Source organism: Xenopus laevis, chromosome 3L (genome assembly GCF_017654675.1).
Source record: "Xenopus laevis strain J_2021 chromosome 3L, Xenopus_laevis_v10.1, whole genome shotgun sequence".
Classification (NCBI taxonomy): domain Eukaryota; kingdom Metazoa; phylum Chordata; class Amphibia; order Anura; family Pipidae; genus Xenopus; species Xenopus laevis.
Genome location: NC_054375.1, coordinates 64582931 through 64607855, shown reverse-complemented (window position 1 = coordinate 64607855; position 24925 = coordinate 64582931). Strand labels below are relative to the sequence as shown.

Here is a 24925-nt window from a genome sequence, read left to right as displayed (position 1 = left end):
TAAGGGATACATCAGCACAACCATTGTAGTTGTCTCTTCTCTTTTTTAATGTAAATTTTAACAGAAAAGTGTTCTACTTTGGACACCGTTATGATATTGACATTTCACTTAAGAATTTTTGGCAACCCGATATACTGTAGATATAGGAGGTAAGTGACAAAGCTGGGATTAAGGACCCATCTGAGCTGTTTGGAGTAGATTTTTATAGTCTCCCTAAATAATGTGACTCCCTACACTAGAAAAAAAATCAAGATAATGTGCATTGTGGGTTCTAAAAAGGTGGAGAAAGACTGCAAAAAAAAAAGAGGTTGCATACAAATTAATTTTTTTAATGGTAAAAAATATTGACAATGTATATAGCAGGCAAACCTCAATTTTGTGCAGATTCACTAGGGTGAAAATGGCATATCAACTTTGTGTAAAGTTCTATGGAAAAATATAAGCTTGTTCTGTTGAGCTTAAAGGTGCGTGAACACTATGAACTGCCTGAAAAATTAAAACACTTTCTTTTTTGTTACACAGACATACCTGACTCCACAGATTGAAAGGAAAACTATAATTATTCTGTTTTTGACTCACCCCTTAGGCTCGCAGAGTTGTATGAAGTGATAGATTCTGGACTTTTTCTTTCTATTGTTGCTGGTGCACATATTCAAAAAGCAAGGAAATTCTGGCGACTTTGGAACATTGTTGCAGATGGGAAAGCATTTTGGGGAGCTTTGTCATCCATGTTTAAATCTGCACTACAATGGGACATGTCCCTAAAGGACTTTTTTTTTTTTTTAAACCTAGATAACATGCTAGTTTATCAGTCACAGAGTAGTAGATATTGACACCCAAAGCCAAATGACATTTTAAAAGGAGAGCAGCTAGGGATAGAGTCTTGAGATGTAAAGTTCAAAAATGGATATTTAATTTAAATACCCTTCACCCAAAGGGACTGAATAGTAGATTTGAGTTGGCACCTTTCCTGTAATGCAAATAATCTTTTCAAAGTGTTTCAACTAAGCTGTAGGTAATTGTTGTGGTTTGTTATTTCTAGGAACCAATTATGGACATGGCCCCTTTAAGAGTAGGGTATATTAAGACAAGATACCATTTCTTGTCTGCTTGATAAAGCCTTATAGAAGTGAAAGGCATCACAGTATCCAGGTGACGTGTCACTCCTAAGGTTTTACTACAATTCTGGTGGTTTACCCCAAAATCGTGAAAAACTGAAAGCTGCCGGGACTTCATGAAATCGTGAAAATCGCTAAATGGTTGGGTTCTGTCTGAGCAATTTCTGAGTTTTCCGCTCCGCAGTGGAACGCACACGCCAAAACATATCAGGCGCCATCTTGGATTTTCATAAAAGAAGTATCTGTGAAGTGGGTTTTTAATAAAAGATTTGCTGCTAAGGGATCCTGTCGAGCTATACCCTCGAGAAAAAAAACGGAGTGCAGGATCTAGTGAGATCAATCCAATACTAGGGGGCACATGTAGCTGGAAAGAGAGGGGGATGTGGGGCACCCCCCAGTTAACCCCCGTAAACCCTTTTTTCCATATACCTCAACACAATTAGCCTGACTATCCAATTGGGCAAATTATATTACAGTTGACTACCAAGTTGGAGAACTGTAACTCACACCATAATATACCCAAGTTGGAGAACTACAACTTACACCCTAATGTAACCCAGTTGGAGAACTACAACTCACACCCATTTTTGTTCTACATTGTAGTTGTTACAAGACTGGGGGAATCACCTAACTATAACCTAGGAGGTTTTTGGTTAATAATTTATATCACTGTGATTTATAATAAGTGACACACCTACCTGAAATGTTTTAACTACAACTTTTCCTCTTTTTTTTAATCTTATATTTATATATTGATATATTTATATTGGTATATGTTTATATTGATATATTTATATTGTTCTATGTTTAGTTCCTGGCCAGCCAGGTTTTAAAGTGGATCATTTTATTGAACAATAAAAATGTATACCTTCAGATTTACTCGGTCTCCAAACACACCTTTGAATAATCTTTTAATTATTATTATCAAAAGGACCTTTGGGGATTTAAGGTGTGACCCAGACCAGTTAAAGGGTTTTCTTTCCCTGAATGGCACATTAACTTTATTAATTGTTATTTTATGGTGTGAGGCAGAAGGCTCATGCGTTTGAAACATGTGCCAGTGGCACAACGCGCGACCCCCTCTATGCTTGCCAAAAAACACAATGTTATCAGTGTAGCCCTCTTCCATTTGCACTGCTGCAGGCATTTTTGCCTGGTGCAGCATCTATCACAAAGTTTGCCTTCTGGCAACTGACAAATTCTGTTAATAGTATAGTAGAGATCTGGACTGCTAAATGACAGCTGCTTGGGACACAGGATATTCAAATACTCTGTCAGCCATACTGTTGCCTTAAACGAGCCATTTTTGGGAGACGCAGCCAAATTATTACAAGACAACTGAGAGCTGCTAATCGACACAGGACAGTCCCAAATAAAACGCTGCGTCAGAGGTAATTTCCCAGCCAATGATAGCGTGCAGAGCTCAGTAAGGGTGTAGAAGGCGTGGCCTGGGAGCACAGGAGAGGCGTGTACAGGCCCTAAAAGAGAAGAGCGCCCTGTTCCTCGGCTCCCAGGCTTCATTCCTTGCTCATATTTGGAGTTAGCTGCACTGGAATTTCCCAGCATCCCCTCACACATGTCTCTCACCTTCTGTTTGACATTAGAGAATCCAAAAGGGGAGGGATGACAGAGCAGCGGTAGGGGATATTGAAGTGCTAGGAGAAAGCTGCTGAGCCGGGGGAACTCACTGGATAGTTAGCCTTTATCTGTGTCAGTGTGGCGCACGTCTCTTCCCTTTTGTGCCTCTGCGCGGTACTCGCTTTCTCTGCAGCAGGTAAGAGCGATGTCATGCTATGTTATATACTCTCGGGGAGGGGGGAGTGAAGGAACTTCCTATCTGTAACTCTTCCCAATACGTCTGTGTTTCTGCATTCACACTCCTGTGGCCTCTTGTAATTCCATCTGTTTACAGTGCAGCGCAGCTAGAAACTTAGCTAGTAGGCCTTTGTGCTTGTAAGGTGCCTGGTAATTTCAGTAGAACTCCCCAAACAAGCAGTAGTTTTCTAGACGGACACCATAGCAAATTCATTTGAAACCTCACACTTATACATACTCTATAACTAGTCCCCATACACTTTGCTCTGCATCCTCTGTAGCTAGTCCACTGCCCTCTTATACTTTGCTCTGCATCCTCTGTAGCTAGGCCACTGTGTTCTTATACTTTGCTCTGCATCCTTTATAACTACACCACTTCCCCTTAAACTTTGCTCTGCATCCTCTGTAGCTAGGCCACTGCCCTCTTATACTTTGCTCTGCATCCTTTATAACTACACCACTGCCCCTTTAACTTTGCTCTGCATCCTCTATAGCTAGGGTTGCCACCTAGCCTGGTATTTTACCGGCTTTGGCATAGGGAAAAATCATAATTATAGGAAGGCTGGTATTTTTTTTCAGAAAAGGTGACAAACCTATCTATAGCTAGGCCACTGTCCCACTTAACTTTGCTCTGCATCCTTTATAACTAGACCACTGCCCCCTTAAACTTTGCTCTGCATCCTCTATAACTAGGCCATTCCCCCCCCCAAAATAGCATTCATCTGCTTTGTGTTCTTTTTGCTGGATTATCAGGCCAATATCAATTTCATCTGCTTTTGCACACTCTGCTTTAGGGTGCTCTCATCCTTTTTTTTTTCTTTAAATATAATTTTTATCATATGCTTGAAATATCAGTTCTTATAGAGATACTGATATCAGAAAATACTTTTTTTTTTTTATTATCTATCATAACATTGTCTTTGAATGCTAATTATAATTTTGCCATAAAAGTATTTGCCTGATGCTTTTACATTACCTTTCTTACCCCCAAGATCCTCTATTCGGGGACTGTCATATTTGTGCAGCAGTAGTCGGTTAGCATTAGAACGGACAGACTGAGATGGGACAGTTAGGTTGGCAAAACAGTCAGGTTTAGGAAATTCAAGACAATTACTTACAAAAGCAGAACTGTCAGCAAAAAGCGATCAACATGACCTATATGTAACTTTTAATGTAGATTAATATTTTGAAAATACATTTTTTAGAGTCCATATCACTTTAAATTGAAATCCTGAAAATACAGTGGACTGACAATATTACTATTTATATATATATATATATATATATATTATATATTTACTGTCTACATAAAAAGGGTCTTCTAAAACCACAGGTATACTGTGTTTTATGCTACTGGTAAAGGATTCATTGACTGAAAATGTATAATCCAGAAAGTTCTGTAACAGTACTGTGTAGTGGAGGCTAAAGCTGGCCATAGACCCACAGATCCTATTGTACAAATCGAGGATTCGTACGATTTTCGGATCATGTGTGGAGAGTGCCGACATCTTTCGTCCAGCGGAGATCGGTCGTTTGGTCGATCGGACAGGTTTGATTTTGACCCGACCGATCCCGCCGGAGCCCATTGCACATCGTAATCGGATCGTTCAGATTACCCCCCGATATAGCCATGCTCGTTAATGGCATATCGGGGAAAGATCCGCTCGTTTATTTTCCTCTAGAGCAGTGTTGGTTATAGGTCTTGGCTGCTCGACATTAGAGTTGTGAGCACTTAGTTTAATTGTTCCCTTGATATTCTGCATTCTATGGTCACCTGGTTCAAACACCTTTTTAAGGCCTGTTGCTATTTTGCTGATACCTCCTAATATTTGTATGCGCTACACTTGATGCACAGGCCTGAAGTGTATTTCAAAGAATATGCAAGTGCCCCCCAAAATAACAAGTAAGATTTGAAAGTACAAAAACATTTATTGGGACATAAAAGCCTAATGTGTTTCGTGCCTACTGGTGCACTTACGCATTTAGGCTTTTGTTTCTCATGTCCCCATAAATGTTTTTGTACTTTTAAATCTTACTTGTTATTTTTGGGGACACTCGCATATTCTTTGGTTTGCATCATATGCACCCTCATACTGCGGAGAACTGTCCGTTTTTTCCCCCCTACCTTGACTTACTAGATTTTAATATAAAGGCAATGCCTATAAATTATTTTTGGCATTTTGCACCATTTTTTCTTTTTTTCCTTGAAGTGTATTTCCCTGTTAAGGGCTTAATTAGCATCTATAGAGATCCAGTAACATTTTTTTATAGAAAGCTATCACATATTAGAGAACCTGGAAAAGTTTAATAAAGAAAAACACTTTATTCATTGGTGACTAAGGACAATTCCAACCCTCTGATTGCAGATGAATGTTCTAGAGTTGTGATCACTAGGTTAGGAGCAGATGTGGCTGCTAGTGTCTAACTTGCTAGTAGCCTACTCGCTTCAATTTTATTTATGCTTTGTCAAAGCCAGGATGGGTAAGTCAGGTTTGTGAAGCCAACACAAGATTTGTAAACTCTTTTTCTTTCATGCACGAAGTTATAAGGAGTCTGTTATATTATGCTCTGCCCTAAATGCTTGTAAATTTGTACTGCATAGGCTAGGAGTTGCTTCACTGTCTTTAGCAATGGTGGACAGTTGCCTCTTGCATATGGACCCATTTCATATATTGGGTGACTCATAATGGAAAATATTCAAAAACGTGTGTATACTTATAACTCGGTTAAGGAAAATGTTACCATTTACAAATTTAATAAAAGTAATTCTGAAGCCACACCATATAATATTGCTCCTTATAGTTGTATATTCTAATATGCTGTACTGTACAAATTGTGTTCTATTTGAGTACAATATATGTAATCACAGTATACTGCAGTTCACATAGATGTTCGTACAATTGCTTTGCTTCTGTTCAGCACTGTGGTAGTTATGGGAAGTCACGTTGAACTTTTTTTTTTTTTTTTACACAGACATAATTGATTTCATGGATTGAAAGGAAACCATGATAGTCCATCTCTGACTCATAGGAACAATTTTTCAAACTCACCTAGGCTTAGTAATTCAAACCCCTTTTCACCTTTTCTGCTGTGAAGTGGAGGGGTCTTCCAAGATGGGTGGTACACAGATTCCCTGGAAAGCAGTGGGACTTCAAGTCCCATAATTCTGCACTTGACAATAGAAATAGTTGAGGGAGGTATTGAGTGACTCTGTGAACCTAAGGGGGTTGGTAAATCGTTCCCTACAAGTTACAGAGAGACTATAATGCGTTCCTTTCTATCTATGCAATTATGTATGTATATATTTATAAAGTTCAAATAGTGTTTATGAACCTTTTTTTAGATAAGCCTAACTGAATGATATTATTTATTTTCCTTTAAGGCAGTTCTCAGCAATGCAGATGGCAAGGGTCCTGTTCATTGGTGCTAAAATTACAAAACTGATGGAGAGGTTTTACTTTCTCTCTAAAACTTAAATTTATTTATTATTTCGTTTAAGCTAAATATATGTTCTGGCCTTGCTCTTGTAGTTTTCTTGAATTCTAAAAATAGATGCTTGGAGTGTAAAACCTTGTGCATGTTTGCATTTAGCCTACTACTGCAACTGTCTTACTAAAAATAGAATGCAGCTTGAAGTATAATCACTCGTTTGCAAAAATTCCATGATTAATTTTGTAAGTGAAAAATACCCCTTGTTCAGCATTAGTGCAATAAACAAGTATTTTGCTGAACGTATTTTTTTTGCCTGTTATATTAATCACAAAAAATATATATGGGCTTTGTTATTTCTTATTTTCTTGGACAAACAGCTACCCAATTTTTGGTCTTTAAGAAGCAGATAATTAGATTACAAGCAGCAGCATTTCAGGGGCTGATGCGCATCGCTAGAACAGTGATCGCTATTAAGCTTGCTGCACTAGCAGAGCCAAATTTCCGTGTTAAAAAACAGAAATTTGGCTGTTAAAAGTTACCAGAGTCTGCTTTTTGCCAACCCTAGAAACTGGCCGCTCCATGCCATCTGAGGCCTCATAGCAGGAGTGGCCCTGATTATCAGTAAACAACCTCCCTCCCTTTACACCTTTTGTTGTGACTATTTTGGCCTACCGATAGGCCAAAAGTACATTATGTAGGGTGATTATGGGCCAATAAGGTACACTATCCAACTAATTGGACCTCTGGCCAAACATAGATAGCACACAGTCTTTTAATTGTTGCAATAATTCATTCTGACAAAATTATAGCAACAACAGAAAGTGAAGAGAAGCTGCAGGTCCTATTGAGCTCTAATCTGCCAACATATCATATACTATACATATATCATGTGCATATAGCTATAAAATATATAGTCCATCTCCATATAGGAATTTCAAACAGGTCTATTAGATTTTCCTTTTTCTCTGCAATGATAAAACAGTACCTTGTACTTCATCCCAATTAATATATAATTAATCCTTACTGGAGATATGCTGATACTAATTAAACTCCAGGTCCCAATCATTCTGGGTCCTATACCTCATCAAAATGAGTCTTAATTGGTATGTTGCCATATTGGTTACTGAATGAAACATTGTTATATTTTAATGGGTTTGTGTAAAGACCAGCTTTAGACAGCTATCAATAGCCAACAGAGGTACTGTAGAAGTGCCTAGCTGCAATATGGGAACTCTCCATGGTCCTGAACCTACTGTATGAAATACAATTAAAGAGGTAATGTACTTTAAAATTAAAATTTGTGTTTGTGTCTGGTAAAAAAAGTGTATTTTTTTAGTGAAACAGACCTTATTTGGAAAAAGTAGATTTCCTTAAAATTCAAACAGTCACGTTAATTTGGCTTGTGGAAGTGTAATTCATTGGATTGTTCTGCAGAGTCACAGTTTATCTCTATGAGTTTGTCTTTATAACATAAGGGTGATGGCACACGTGAAGATTCGGGGGAGATTAGTGGCACGCAACAAATCTTCTCTTCTTCCGGCGATTAATCTCCCCGAAATGCCTTTCCGCTGGCAAGAATATGCGGGATAGCATACGAATTGCTTTGGTTTTCCGAAGTCACCCAAAGTTTTCTCGTGAGGCAACTTTGTGAAATGTATGCCATCCCGCTTGCGATTGGTATTCTTGCCAGCCGGAAGGCATTTCGGGGAGATTAGGTGCCCGAAGTAGGGGAGATCTGACGCTGGGCGACTAATCTCCCCCGAATCTTCAGGTGTCCCACCACCCTTATGTTATAAAGACAGACTCTTAGAGATAAACTGTGACTCTGTAGAACAATCCAATTAATTACACTTCCACAAGCCATATAAACGTGCCTGTTTATATATCGGTCGTTCTCAAACTTTTTGAACCAAGTCATTACATGTTTTTTAAAGTCTTGATTCAAGTTTCATCTGTTAATATTACTGGTATAAATATGAGAATCTCTAGATGTTAGTATAGTATTGATTAATTTTTTTTCATTTTGTATCTGAACTGTTCGAGTGCAACATTTTAACTTTGAAATAAATGTATGAATCTAGAGTCAGTCTACCATAGGCAGTGGTTTCCTCTATTTTATATGGTAAGCAGGGATTGGTTATTCTAGGCATTTTAATCACCACAGTTCTTTGGTTTGGGAAGTAGTGACAGATGGTGACAAGCCACACCTAGCATACACCTAAAGGAAAAATATGTCAGGGATGCAACAAATCCAGCCCTTTTGAAAGGAATTGGCTGAATCCTTAGTATTCAGCTCAAACACATGTGAAACCTTGAAGTAATATGACTATAAACTATTGGACAACAACAATTTTTTTTATTCAAAGGTGATGTTAGTTTTACAATTGTTCTCAAATTTTAATATGCAAATTTAGGTTCCATATCTGACCAGTTCTATTGGGGAGGTTTGGCTGAATCCAAAAATTATGGATTTGTTACATCCTTAGAATATATTCCTATATTTGTTATGGACTAAATAAATAATGGTTAAACAGCAGTCCCCAACCTTTTTTGCACCATACACCAGTTTCAAGAAAGACAATTTTTACAAGGATGGGGGGGATAAAGATGGATGGGTGCATTTCAAAAAGAACTGTCTAAACAGTATTTTGTCCTTATCGCGATCAGTAAAAAGCTTCCTGGGCTTCAAACAGCAATGGCTCATCAGGGAGCTGGGATTGCAGGTAATTAGGACCTTTTTCATTGTTTTTGCAGCTATTATAGACTGCAGCTGGGACCAATTCAGCACAGCCCATGGCTCGCCACTGGTCCATGGTCCGGTGGTTGGGGACCCCTGTCTTAGAAAATGTGTTGCCGGTTCTTTTGACTTTTTCAAAAGTGCTACTGGATTATATTTTTCTATGTTTAACTGCATCCCCCATTTCCATCTGTGAAATTCTGTTTGTGTCCCCAGTTCACACGTAAGGCGCATTTCCTTATACAGGGGCCTATCAGGGAATTGTAATTTTGATTAGCCACAATTGCTTTGAAGGAAATGGGATTCGGAGTAGGCTAACGTTTTCTCTTCGATATGTTCTTTACGCTTGAGTGCAAATCACTTCTATTTCTTGATTTAAACAATGCATGCCAAAATATGAAAAATGGGTATGTATTGCCTCTTTAAGTGATATCACGTTTTAAGTGATCCCTGATATTGATGGTCCTAGGAGCACAAGTAGACAATAAACTTAGCTTTAGGCTAAGCTAACAGCTTGCTCATTGTGCATATGTGTGTGCACAGATATGGAATCCCATTATCCAGAAAACTCAGAAGACTCCAATCCTTATGAGAGGTACAACAATCCTATTGGGTTTATTTAAGGTCTGAATTATTTTTTAGCAGACTAAAATGGGATGGAGATCCAAATTACGGAAAAATCCCTTATCTGGAAAATCCCAGGTCTCGAGTATACTGGATAACAGGTCCCATACTTTATATATACATTTAGGGTAATTAATTTAATAAAGAGGAAGGAGGGTTATGTTTTCAGGTGCAATAAAGGATTTTTACAGTGATAAAAAAAAATATCCTTTCTTTGTAGTATATATACACACTGGTTGCTGCCTTTTTAACAACAATGAAAATGCTAGGATTCTTTTATTAATACAGTACTAATGAATACATGTTAATAAAGAATATGTTAAAAAAGGATAGATGATCTGCGCAAAACTTGTTTATTGTTAAAATTTGCATTCTATTTCTTATCTTTACAATTCTGGACTTCTGATTCTTCATATTATCATTTCTATTATCATTTCTATTATCCCTGTTAGCAAGGCTTTTATTGGCTAAAGAAATCTTCCACTAGCAGCAGCCTGACACACATAACAGAATGCTGATGAGGTTTCTATGGTTTACACCACCGTAGCAAGCAGAAACCTAAGGATATGTTTACACTGGCTTTGCAAGGCTTTGTTTCAAGGAATTTAAATGTGAATGCCAGAGATGCAAACAATAGGCATGCAGTGTAGCTTGGCAATGCTCTGGTGCATTTGACTAGTTAGCACTAGTCAATCTGAAATGTAAACACAAGATCATGGTGTGTTTTACTGGTTCAGAGCTCTAAATGGATTCAGCATTATGTCTTTTCCTTCATTCTACACTTGTTTGATGGTAAATGCACTTCATGATGGTAAGTGCACTGTGCCACTTATACTCCGTTGTTACTGTGACTTCTGTGTAATGCTACGTGAATATAAATACTAGTAATTTAGCACTGCAGTTTAAGTGGGTGTAAAACTTACTTTGCAGTTAAAGTGCTGTAAAGATGGTTAAGAGCTAATTATTGTATATAGTGACCGAACATATTTACCACAAATCCTGGTATTGTCACATTGATCTGATTGTGCTGCCAGTAACACCAAAATCTAATTACAATATATAATCTTACCTACTGTTGCAGAGAGGCCATACAACAGAAGAAAGCTTCAGTTTGGGGAGAGAAACACATGTCAGACAGGTTTTAATTTTTGATTCAGAATCTTCTTGACTTCTGCCTATTTTCAAGTTTAATTACATTTTTTGTGACCTTGTAAGTGAGATGGATAGGAGAATGTGTGCAGCACAGTTTGGGTCATGTCCCCTGCGATAGAAAAGAAGAAGATGCTCCTTTGAACGTTCAAATCATTTGTCTGTCACTCTATCATGCTCATCTATTACTATATACAGTGGAACCTCCATTTAACATCCCCTGATTTTGAGTTTTCCCTCATTTTACATTGTTGTTTTGAGGTCCCACCTATATACTGTATTATGCAGAATACATTTCCCTGATTATAAATTTTCCTGGATTTTCCACCATTTTTTTCTGGTCCCCCGAAAAACATAAAATGGGGGTTCTACTGTATGTGTTATTGACATTTCTGGCAGAATATACCACAGCTTGCTTTTAACTGTTTTTATTTGGTTTCTTTGACATTTTAGATTTTATATAGAGGTTACCAAGCAAGGAGTTCCATGATTCTATAGGGACACTTTCATAGCGTACCCATAGAGGTGTCTGTTTAACCATTTAAATGCCAGCAGAATTCCACATTTCATTTGCACTGAGAGACAGACGTTTTTTGAACATATTGTGCTCTTTCATTTTAATGGCATTTCCTGGGAGGGATCTTTTAGTTTACCTAGGAAAACTATACTTTTTTTTGTTTTTTTTTTCAGAAGAACCAGAACTTTTTGTGTATTTCCACATGTGAGCGATGTGAATGTTCAAAAACCCTCTCACATCTTCAAAATGTATGTTTGTGTGTACTAATGTTACTCTTGTGTGTTTGTGAGTGTTGTATGTGCCAGATGCAGGCTAAAGAGGTAGGAGGACTGCAGGAAACAGAGGAGGGTTGAGATCATGTGCTGGATCTTTGGTAGACAATGCTGGGGGACACAGTACTGGCAGATGCAAATATATAGTTTCCATGTGTCTGTTGCTGCCTAGGGCCCCCTAGGAAGTGCTGCAGACTGTTACTGCTGCTGCTTTCTAGCCTTTTATCCACAGAATGTAGATCATACCTTCTGTGGCTCTTAAAGGGTTAAGTATAAGTAACACATTTTGAGATCAGATATATATTATGCAACACCTCAGACTCACAGGGCTCATATCACATGAATCAGTTTCACCACCGGCTGAATTTTTGATGAAGGACGGAATCCCAAAATTGTGAATTCAATGCATCCCTGCATGCCCTTGAGCATTTTTTTGGCAAGAACAGACTGTATTTGCAATATCTATTGGTTCCTATTTAACTTAAAGTTACCCAACAGTGGTAGTGTGAGAAAAATTATTTGAGAAGATACTAAATTACAGCTAACATGACATTGTGAAACTTCAACAAAGAAAGCCATGCAGAGCCATTTCCATGGAATTCTAATATGCTTAGATTTGTCTTGCTGCCAAGCCAGTGTACCCTTCCAAGTGACTAATGGCAATACATTTTTGTATGAGATGAGTAGAAATGTTAATAGATGTGCAAATAGGGCTTACCCTAAATTGGCCTTCAGGCTTTGACCCATCCCAGACACTCTTTAGTCTCACAAAGCAGCGCTCAGTAGGAATTAAAACATTTTTAATATCTTGCCCAAGTTCATATTTAAACCTTTATTATATATAGGTACACTATATTACATTTACAATGTATAGCTATCATTCATATACTGTAAGGCCCCCAGCATACCTCCCAACTGTCCCAATTTTGACATCTCAGCCTGCAGTCCCAGATTGTTACTGAAATGTTTCTCTGTGATCTCCTGCACTGACACCAGAAAAAGATACAATGTTTCTGAAACATAATTAAGAGGCTTTTTGGCCAGAGCCCAGAACACTCATCAACTGCACTTGGATACTTTTGTAACAATTTAAGATAAGCAAAGATACAATTGTAACTATTTCACAACAATTGTAATATAAAGCCTTAAAATGGATATGGCTAAAAATGCAATATTTTATGTAAGGCACTTATTGTACAAACCTTAAGTTTCAGCTTGTCAATAGCAGCAATGCTCCAGGACTTCAAACTTGTCACAGGGGGTCACCATCTTGGAAAGTGTCTGCGACACTCACATGCTCAGTGGGCTCTGAGCAGCTGTTTAAAAGCTAAGCTTATGGGTTGTTGCAAATTAAAAAGCAGAAAATGAGGTTGGCCTGTAATATAAGATGGTGCTACAGGGCTGATTATTAAATGCTGATGCTAGTTGTACTGGTTTCTGTGCTGCCATGTAGTAACTATCTGTATTAATTACTAATCAGCCTTATATTGTGACATTTATATTCTGTGTACTGTATATTTTGAGTCGGTCCCTAAGCTCAGTAAGTGACAACAGCACAGAGCATGTGCAGTGAATCGGCAGAAAAGATGGGGAGCTACTGGGGCATCTTTGGAGACACAGATCTTCCCTGCTAAAGGGCTGTGGTTGCCTTGGGCTGGTACAGAAGCCCAAAACATAATGTACAACATTTCTAGCCTACTTCTTTAGTTAGGCTTTAGTTCTAAAGATAGATAAGCAGGTCTTTTGGGAGACTTACATTTTAAAGGGCAATTCACCTTTATTAGCAAAACTGTAATAATGCTTAAAATATGGCACTAAAACCCCCATGAATGTGTTCAAACTTTCCATAGCCTGACAAATGTTGTAAAATAGACATGGGGGTGTGGCCACAAATGGGTATGGCCAAAAAACATTTTGCTTGAGGACTTCTGTCCCTGTTTTTGATCTACAAATGTTGGGAGGAACAGGCAGAAGGAAGCATAGCATTAAAAGGGAGAACAGCTCCCAGATTCTCATTCCTCTCAACCACAGACCAGGCAGCACTCTGGTTTAAAAGGCAGAAATATATTGTGACATGCTGTTCGACAATCAGGCCGTTTCTACTAGTTGCCAGAATCCCCTTGCACTTCTCCCTGTGTCTTTTTTTCAGCATGACTGTTTTTAGTGAACCTTTTTTTAGTAGTGTTACACAGATTCCCCCACAAGATGGTGCACATTTTGCAGTTGTTAGAACGGTTTTCCAAAAAATCATAAATCACCCAGCAAGAGTTCTTTGTAGGCCAAGTCGCTGGGGCATCCACATTTTAGCTGGTAGAATGCACCTTTGTTATTTGGCCGCCTTGCAGAGTGACTTCACTGAATGTCTTCCTGTTGTACTTGAGTAGTCAGGTATTGACACAAGCCACATGGCTGTACTTGCTAGGTGCACAGGCTGCCTGCTACTGCACTTCATGAAAGATAATAGGAAGACTTTTTATAATCATTTGTGGGAGTACAAAAAGGCTGCAGTTTGGCTAGGTCATTACATTTTCTCAGCGTGCCTAATTTTATAGCACAGAGGTCAGCTAGAAGAAGAGGGGGGCAGAAAGTTGTGTTGTTTGCAGAGCTGAAACATATAAAGAAAGTCTTTAACCTTTAGCACTACTTCTGTTTTAAAGCGGCAGCTTCCAATGACACCTGTCAGTCTTTATTGAATGCTTAAGTGTAACAGCAACAACAACCAAAATTGCAGTTTTTTTTTTTTTTTTTAGAAAAAAATGCAAAACAGCATTTACATTCCATAAGTGAAAACAACAATATCTATATATGTGTCTGTGCGATAAATAAAAAGGTATATTCTAAAAACATTGATTTTCTCTGTAGTAATAATAATAAAAATACCATGTGAGTGTTGGTAACTAAGCTGAATGAATCCAAATATTGGTGGCAAAATAATCCTATTGGGCTTGTATATTGAATTTTTAGCAGACCTAGGGTACGGTCATACAAATTACAGAAAGATCTCTTATACATAAAACCCCAGGTCCCAAGCATTCCAGATAATCGATCCTATACATATATGTAATTTTATTTTTGTAATTTAAAGGGGACCCATCACCCAAAAAATTATTCAAAATCCTATGTTATCACATTAGTCAAGCTAAATGAACTTTTTAAATACACTTTAAATTATTTGAATCTTACTTCCTTCAATCTGGTAATTCAAAATTATAGCAAGCAGGCAGCAACCATTTTGTGGACACTGTTATTTAGGCAAGCCTTGTGTAATAAAATCTTACCCTGGTGAGGTTTGTGAGGGTCAGCAGGGACGCCTGCCGCACTCCAAGCAGGGACTGTATCCACGGCCGCCAGTTTCCTAGGGCGCACACCTCCTTGTGTTTTAAAGGCGCAGGCGCGCTGAATTATGACGTCAGCGCGAAATTTAAAAGTACTTAAAGGTACATTTTCTTTTTAAACACTTCCTGTTATAGGAGTTTGTTCCTGGTGCTATTTGAGCTTTGGGCTCCTCCCGAAGTCAAAAGCAGCTGCTACAGGCGGAAGCACGAGCCAAGACCAGGGTGCTTAGCATCTGTTCTGACTTTAGGGTGCCAACCGTTACACCTTGCACCATCTCAAAATCTTGTTTGTGCACCAGAATGGGGGACCCGATGTCCATCCTCATGCCCTGGCTACACAATTAAATGGTAAAGAGAACCGGGGAAATGTGTGAAGAGCAGTGATATCTAGGAAGTGCCTAAGGCATAGAGGAGGGGCAGACAATATTTGATTGACAGCTGAGATTTCTAAATGAGCTTACAATAGCTATGAATGCTTTAATAAAAAATAGAAATTTGATTTTGTGTTTAATTTAAAAATGACTTTTATTATACAGATTTTTGTGTCTGCATGAGAGGTCCACTTTAAGTAAATAGAATGATTTTCCACTGACTGGGATTATACCAGTTCTGATCTGAAAAAATTAATATGAAAAAGTAGCCCAAAAAGAAGTACTTTTACTGGATTAAACAATGTAATATACTTTTGAGCTGACATTTTTGCTACTTAAATTGACAGTATGATATATCAGGTTGATGTATTGCTGTATGTTCCACTCTGCCCCCTAGTGCCTCATGCATTTATGGTATATCTATGTAGAAATGCATATCTATATTTATGTTGTGCATAAATATAGATATGCACTTTACATTCTCTAGTATACTGTAATAGTACAAGCAGGTGGACAAATAGTGTGGCAAATAATTATCTTCAGCAGCATTTGCTGCTGTAAATATTTATTTTTAAGTGCAACATACAACAGGATTAATGTCCTGCTCAATAAAGCTTACAACCTAAGTGGGAAACATTAGAATACCTTTAATGTTTTCTTTTGTTAGGCAAAATGTTATTTTCAGGTTTCTATCCCCTGCAGGCATGTATGTCTTTCTTTCATATGGCGCTCTTGTTTTATATTACATCTACATGTTCTACATGCTTTTTAATTTGCAAGAGACCTTTATAATGTAACATTATCTACTGTTTAGAATAAAGCTATTAATAGTAGGCCATGTATAGAGACAGCTATAAAGTTTTAAAGCTGTGATGCTTAAAACAAATCAAATTACGTGCAGTTTTCTTCCCAACAGTCGCAAATTGTTTCCCTTTGTATGCAGTATGTCTGAATTCCTCATTCAGAAAAGTGATTCCCTCATGACCTGTATAACATTAGATATAGTATATAAGTAAATGAGCTGCAGAGACGAAGTTGCTCTCAAACTGTAACTTCAGCAGTGTAATCTTCTGTTGGTTCTTTTGTGCCACAACTCCCAGCATCCTTTGCATACAATGTGTCTGAATGGCCACTTGTGCTGTGTTTGAACAAATATGCAGCACAAAGAAGGTGCAGGGGCTGTAAGCACTGGAATATGCAGAAGACGCAAAAAATAAAAGAGGTGTGTGCATCAGATTCAGCTCAAAGCTAAGGTGAAAATGTATTTGACAATGTAACTGCCCCATGTAACTGCTCTGTGTAAAAATCCTCTAAAGAAGGTGCAATTAAGGTATTTAAACATGCGAACTGAGATTATCTGTTAATGGTACAGCATGCTTTTCATGTAGTAGTTCCCCGTTTCTATAGTCTCTGCAGTATTTTTTTCACCAGATTTTTAAAGTGCACACACACTATATTGAGCCTCAAAACGCTTAGCCATCTGGGGTCTTAAAATGTTTTATAGCACTCTGTGAAAAAATGTTTTTTCCACCACGAAGGACCTGTCAGTACGTTAAGTGCTAAACAGGGCCAACACTGTTTTATTCATCCAAGCCTTAGCAACTGTTGATGGCTCTCTGTTCTTTAGGGAAAAAGCATTAAGCATCTTCCCACAGATCCCTTATTTCTTACAGATACATCTAACCGATCTCTTGGATTTGAGCCAGGAAATGTGTCTGCAATACAGTTGAATGCATTGTGTACAAAGCCATTGATACAGGGTCCGCTGTACTCGCAAGCACTAGCCAGCTTGAACAGCACATTGTATTATGGGCTTTACTCCAGCAATAAATATACATATATTACCTACACATCAGAATAGTCCTAGCTGCTTTCTGAGCCACTTAGCCTTCTGACACAGTAAGGGGCTACTTTTGTTCATACCATAGTAAGTTGCCAATTGCAAGAAGCAACGGTGGTATTATAAAAAAGAAAGAATAATCTTAATATCCTCCATCATCATTAGTATTATTTTAACAGTTACTGAATGACATTACTATAGCTAGCTATAGATATTTAGCATAAACTTGTGCTTTGGTGAACTTGAACTGTTGTTTGCAAATCCTGCAAGCCATGATAATCCTTGGACTGAGTCCTGTGTACGTGTTGATAGAAAATTGAAAATACAGATAAACTTGATATTGATCAGGGTAAGTTCTTGCCCCATTCTAAATTAAAATGTAATATTGTACATGCGTTCAACAGAATTTATTATCTGATAATGACGAATGCAGATTAATGTTAATTGTTGTACATATGTATTCATGTTTGCTGTAATATGTGCATTACCTGCAATTCTAATACTATTTGTCTTTCTTTTTCTTCTCACTCAGCTCTTGTCTCTGCTATTTGCCCCAATCGTTTTGTTGGTGAGGATATTAGTGATGTCTGCATTCAACCTGCTCCATTTGGTGACAAAGAGCCAGCCAGTGTCCCTGCGAGCCTGTGGTCTTCCCTCAGGTTGACTGGGTGCTGCTTGTTGTTTCATGCATACTGAGAGCCCTTAATGTGTGGTGTGTCTGCTGCAGGAAACTGTGCTAATACTACATTATCCCCTTCAGTATCTTGCAAGAATCTTTACATTTAGCCTTGTGGGTTGTTTGAAGGGTAGAAGAATCCTTTTGTTATTATAGATCATATACCTAAAAATGCAATAGGGGAATTAAAATTAATATTGAGAGAAAAAATACATCTTGGGTAAAAGAATTACAAAATAATTCAACAGGAAAAGGCATCACAATTTCTATAACATTAGTGCCCCTTTAATGGCTGCTGCAGAGCTCGGAAACAGATCTACACTGTCCTGTGGGATTTTAGCAACAAAGCTAGGAAAAAACATTCAAATTATGGCTAACCTCCCTAGTAGCTATGCTGGATATTGGAGCTTTACAGATCTAGCTAAAATTTACTGCAAATAAACCTATAATATTGCATATCCATATCTCGTGTATTGCCTTTAATTAGTTGCATATTGTCTACAAGTGCTTACACAAACAGAGGGTATAACTACAGTAGTTATATATTGTGGTTATTAAACCTCCATCTTTAAAATGTGCAGAATATGAATGATTTGTGGGGGTTAGGGCTGTGCACTTGCTTACAAGCCTAAATTTGCCCGGATATAGCCTTGTGTAAATATTGTCTTATTTCCAAAGCTGCATTTAGAATAAAAAAAAACAAAAAAAACGGTTGAACTATACAGTCTCTGGTAAAACTACAACATTACTGCTTTTAAAGGAATAGTTCAGTGTGAAAATTAAAACTGTGTAAATAGATAGTCTGTGCAAAATAAAAAATGTTTCTAATATAGTTAGTTAGCCAAAAATGTAATGTATAAAGGCTGGAGTGACTGGATATCTAATAAAACAGCCAGAATCCAACTTCATGCTTTTCAGCTCTATAACTCTGAGATAGTCAGCGACTTGAAGGGGGGCCACATGGTACATTTCTGTTCAGTGAGTTTGTAATTGATCCTCAGCATTCAGCTCAGATTCAAAAGCAACAGATATGACCCATGTGGCCTCCCCTCAAGTCTCTGATTGATTACTGCCTGGTAACCAGGGTAACCAGTCAGTGTAAACCAAGAGAGCTGAAAAGCAGGAAGTAGTGTCCTGACTGACTTGTTATACATCAAATCACTCCAGCCTTTATACATTACATTTTTGGCTAACTAACTATATTAGAAACATGTTTTATTTTGCACAGCCTATCTATTTACCCAGTTTTTATTTTTACACTGAACAATTCCTTTAATATTGGAATTTTTTTAATCGATTTAACCCTTCCAAATTTCCCCATGGCCAACCTCTAACATTGCAGACATGACTGTGTGTAGAGCATATGATTCTTAATAATCTTGTCAGACTTCACTAGCACACAGCCTGCTTGGTGTTTTTTAATCCTGACTCCAAGCATCACTTGCCAGATTTTGGATGTCAAAGCGTGTTAATTATAGTACCTTTGTTTGTATACCAGCATCGTTTTTAATGCTTTAAATTTTCTCTACCTCCATATTGGTTAGAAACATAATGGGGCTCATTTATAAACAGTGGGCAAATTTGCACCAGGGCAGTAACCCATAACAACCAATCAATGATTAGCTTTTTTTCAGCCAGCTGCAAGTTAGACACTGAAAGCAATTGTCCAGTGTTTATAAATGACCCCCACTGTGTTCTACAGTTGGCTACATAAAAGGACATTAAATGGTCATATGTATTCCAGTTGTTTATGTATAACTGTTACAGTATTCAGTGGACAAAAACTGTGATAAATCTATAATGCTGGATAGTTACACAATTAACTACAGAACTATGTTTTCTGTCCTAAGTGGAATGGAAAGTACGTTTAAAAAAAAATTGCAAATCTTTCCACTAGATGGCACTAGAGCCGTATGTTTTTTACTTAAAGTGCAAAGAAAACTGCTGGCATTGAAAACCGATTCCGTTCTTGTTATCTTAGAGTTAATCTCCCATGCTTACAAAGTTTTGCTCACAAATAGACTATTTCCTGATATATCACAGATCTTTTCCAGCACTTGAAACAATGAAAGTAGCTAAACAGATCTTTAATGCATTCCAGATATCAGAAGTAGTAAGGAATTTTTGCAGCCATGTCGGACCACAGGAAGATGCAGTTTATTGGAAGTTGGATTGTAAAGTCCCCAGTTGTGATTCATTAAAACTTATCAACAAATAGCTGAACGAAACACACCTTTCTTTTTGAACAATGTTCATTAGAAATTACAACCACCTCTGAAACGCCCTGCTAATCCACTATTTCCTCTTATTTGTGCCCACATATTTCACTGTGCAGTGTTCATGCTGATGCTCCTCAGGTATGTTTTCTGCAGCAGACCACCCAGGTTTTTAAAGAACTATTCCCATATTTATGTTACTATAATTTCTGTTTGTTAAGGACTCTCGCCTCCATCGTGTTCTTCTGTGTTTCCCACTCAACTTTTGCCTGCATCACTTGTGTTGTGCATGAAGTAACCCTTTTTTAAAAATGAAGTCCTTGCATTTGAAAACTTTTGTTGAAGAACTGTGACCTCATACAGAAACACATGGCTGTTTAATTGTTTGCCAATACAATTTCATTTGATCTAACAAAAATAATCAGATAAACTTCAAACTGAATATTGTCTCCCTAACCTTAAACATTTTCAAAAAAGCAGCAGCACTTGCCAAGTAGCCGTTTGTGATTTAAGACATTTATGTTCACGCACAAAAGGCAGATAGGCTAAGTAAATTGAGGGTAGGACTAATGCCATAATAACAATGTCGGTATTATTAATATATTAGAAAAAGTAACTGATTTACCAAGAGCATATGAAATATAATATGGCTTAGGTTCTATTTAGTTATAGAAAGGTTTGCACATACTTCTATGTAAGAGTGTTCTTTCTTATATGAAGCAAATTTATGTTTTTGCCTTTCTGTGTAGTTAAGACATTCTTATTCGGGGGCCACCCTCTGTTCTACAGGAACTGAATGCATCTCAGCAGCTCAATTTAAAATGCAGTGCACACACTTTTGCTTTATAAAAAAAAAACAACATTATTTTTCCTGATATCAAAACCTTTTCCCTTATATTTATGTGGCTGGGCTCACAAAGAAGTTGACACATGTTATGATTAGCATACCTTTGAAAAAGAACAGTCTATAAGAAGGGGGACAGCAGATCCAAATTGACTGGGGGGGGGCATAAAAACAGGATCAATATTTTTTACTAATTGCTAATGATGGTCACCATTGGGGTTAGCTCTTGAGGTTTGGATTTGTAGGTAAAGTTTATTAGAGAGATACTTGTGAATAAAGTATATTAAGGCCTCTGAGTTCCACTTCTGATATGCTGCATTGTGTTAAAATCCATGTCACTGGATCAGTTTTTTGACTGTGTGTGACTACTTTGTGTGTTGGTGTTTGTGCAAGTGACCATATATGTACTATGACCAGTGTTGCTAGGTTGGTCAGTATATTTTGGCAGCAGTGTCACTGGGAGATTCATATAAAATGTTCATGTTTTAAAAAGAATTCAGTATGCATAACAAATAGTGTGTTTTTTAAAAGGCAGGCATGCATAAATGCTTGCAACATGTTAAGATGTTAGGTGTTATTGTGCTTTCTCTTGTGCTGGATATATACACTGATTTGCCTTCTCTGAGCTGAGAGTTGGTTTTATTAGAGGTTGTCACCTTAAATTAACTTTTAGTAAGATGTAGAGAGTGATATTCTGGGACAATCTGCACTTGGTTTTATTTTTTCATTATTTGTGGTTTTTGTGGTATTTTTTCATTATTTGTATTCAGCAGGGCCTGAATAGATAGGGAAAATACATTAAGGGGCAGATTTATCAAGGGTTGAATTTTCGAATTCATAGGAGTTATTTAAAACTCCCATGAACACAAAATTTATTTAAAAATATCACATTTTTTCAAAGTCACGTGAATAGTATCGACCTGCAAACTCGAACCAGATTTGAATTTTAAAAACTCGATTCAAGGAAGGCTGCAAACAACTGCAAATTGATCTCAGGACGTCTTCCATAGGCTAAAACAGCAGTTCGGCAGGTTTAAGGTGGCAAATTTGAGCTCTTAAAGAGCCAGTGTGTGATAAATCTCGAAAATCTGATTTGAATTTAAAAAAAAAACTCAAATCGAAATTTAATAATTTTCTAGTTGGATTTGACAGTATTGGCCATAAAAAATTTGAAAAATCAAATTCAAAAATTTAAATTTTCACTTAAACCTTGATAAATCTGCCCCTAAATGTGGAGCCTTACAGAACATTTGTGTTTTAGATGGGGTAAGTGACCCCTATTTGAAAGCCGGAGAGAATCGGAAGAAGGAGGGAAAATATATATATATATATATGCATAGGGCCTTCCTCACCTTTTTGTACCTGTATTGACTGTGATGTTTGTTACTCCATATATTCTATGTATGTAATTCATGTGATGTAGTTGTATAATCACATTTACTTTACAGTGCTACGCAATATGTTAGCGCTATATAAATACATGTTAATAATAATAATAATATATATATATATATATATATATATATATATATATATATATATATATATATATATATATATATATATATATATATAAATAAATAAAAAGTAAAAATGAAGGCCAATTGAAAAGTTGCTTAAAATATAACGTACAAAAAGTTAACTTAAAGATGAACCACCCTTGATGATGGTGAGTCAAAATAGTTTAATGAATGTATTCTACAAGAATAATTAAGAGGTAAGGTGCATTTGGTTTGCAAGCATGATGCCTTCACCCGTTTAGCTCAAGGGGTCTCCTACACATTTCAGTGGAAGGAGTAGGAGCATCAGGCACCAAAAGAGTTCAAGATATATAATAGAACAACATTTTTCTCACAAACCATTGTTTTGCTGATTTTATTGTACAGAAATATTAGCAATGTATATTTTAAATGGTTATTATTGGTCAAGTAATTGTTGTCAAAATGTGCCTACAACTGAATATGTCCAAAGATTAAGTAAGTAAAATAATCCCCTTTCATTTCTGTTGCTTAAAAACATACATTTATAATTACAGAGAAGAAACAAAGAATTTCTGTTTTACATGTTTTCTTGACTATGGCACTGATCCAAGCACAGTCTTGTACGCTTGAATAATTACTTTGTAAAGCCAAGGTTACCTGATAAATTCTGGTACATTCTCCAGATAAAAATATATGTTATTAAAGGCTCTAGGGCTAAATTTGTTTTATAATCAGAAAAACCTGGAGTTTACTTTCAAGGGAGGATTTGGTTAACCAAAAAACACCTTAAAAATGAAAACAAAATTTAGGGAGTAATGCAGTATCCTTCAAATTACCTGGTCCGCAAGCAATTGCTTAAAACCCAGAGTTTTTTTTTTGACTATTGAAGTATGATTGGCTGCTCTACAGCATATTAAATTACTCCCTTGAAGTTGGACACCTAAAAATAAAAACAAGCTATGCATTTGAGTTTATTCTTCAATGAAAATGTTAAATGTATATTATTAAAAAAAAAATTCCAAATGTTGTTTACCAATGCTAATTAATGAAAGAAAAAATTTGATGTTAAATTTATATTAAGGGTAAAAACATTATACAGGTATTTATTTATAGTGACATTAACCAATGCTTACTGTATGATCAGTGATGCTCACTAATCATTAGAATTTAAACGTATAACTTAATGACTTCTATTAAAAGGCTGCTTGCTGGTTCCACTGCCACCTTTTTCTATGTGGGCCAGGTGGATTCCAATAAAATAAACATCCCACCACTGTACAGAAGAATGACTGACTGAAACATGGATTGTTTCTTTATTGTTGGACTCTTGTAATCTATCTGTCAGAGGCCTTGCAGCTCCAATCTTGGAGAAGTCTGGACCAGGCGGAATCTTAGGGTTTAAGTCCAAGTTTGCGGTATCCAAAGGGGTCAGACGTAAACGTAGTCAAGTTTCTGGCAAGAGTTTCAATAAGCAGGCAGACAGTGTCGGACTGGGATGTCAGGGGCCCACCAGAAAAGCTTATACAACGGGCCCACCTTCCAAGCTATTATTCCTCCTCTCATTACTCAGCCTCTTTATTCTCCTATTCTTTTTTTTTTTTATTTACTTACTATATTCTTCAATTATTAAGCATTTTTCCCCCATAAAGAAATATGACCATGAAATAGGCCAAATGGTTAGAAGCAAGAGGCCCGCTGAAACCTGGGCCCACCGGGAGTTTTCCTGGTATCCCGGTAGGCCAGTCTGACACTGCAGACAGCAAGGATCAGAATCAGGGTCTTAGCAGAGGGCCAGGAATCGGCAATTTAGGAAACCCAGGAACACAACTCAGCAATTCCTATAATCGAGCATTGACCTCAGCGTCCTCCAGGTGTGTGACATCATCACGCCGGCGTGAAAGTGCCGATATCATTCCACGTAGGTTATGGCCGCTGCCATCTTGGACATGGCACCACCGGTCGCTCCTGACAGTATCTAATTTGAAAAACTTGTCTGCTGTCAATTTGTTTGGTACGGGGAGTAGATCGACCAGTTTTCTCAACTCAGCAACCTTCTTCATGATCTGTTAGATCTGCCTGGTTGTCTGTTCACCCTAGGAACAGTTTAGTTTATGCCATATTTTAGATTTTATTTTGATTTGTAAAGCTAGCCATACTCATTAAAAAATGTTCTGGATTTAGCCACCAAAATGGTGGAACTAATTGGTCTGATTCAAACAATACCCAGATATCTGACCATAGCCAGATTTTGTCCCATACATGATGCAGTAACTGGATCTCTGTGATTCTGGACTGGAGAGTCCCCAGCTAAAAAGGAAACATTTTACTTCTCCTGGTTTCCTCATTATAATTGTATATACAGGTATGGAATCTCTAATACAAAAAATTAATAACAAGAAATCTCTGAATTATAGGAAGGTCATCATTCAAAGAGTCATTAAGCAAACAATTCTTATCTTTGACTGAGAAAGTTTATCTTTCAGCAGGATAATGATTTC

At 37.2% G+C, this 24925-nt stretch overlaps 1 protein-coding gene across 2 annotated transcripts in view; it reads left to right on the top strand.

Moving 5' to 3' along the window:
* The first annotated feature begins 2556 nt into the window (after window positions 1-2556).
* Window positions 2557-24925, top strand: part of msrb3.L (methionine sulfoxide reductase B3 L homeolog) — a 67225-nt gene continuing 44856 nt past the window's right edge. Inside the window, exons 1-2 of one of the 2 annotated variants that reach the window (XM_041586321.1) lie at window positions 2557-2892; window positions 17743-17869. In XM_041586321.1, the coding sequence (XP_041442255.1) occupies window positions 17794-17869 (76 nt within the window). In that variant the 5' untranslated portion in view covers window positions 2557-2892; window positions 17743-17793. Of the gene's footprint in view, window positions 2893-11594; window positions 11641-17742; window positions 17870-24925 lie in introns of those variants that run through there. The other variant, XM_041586322.1, reaches the window with a different exon arrangement.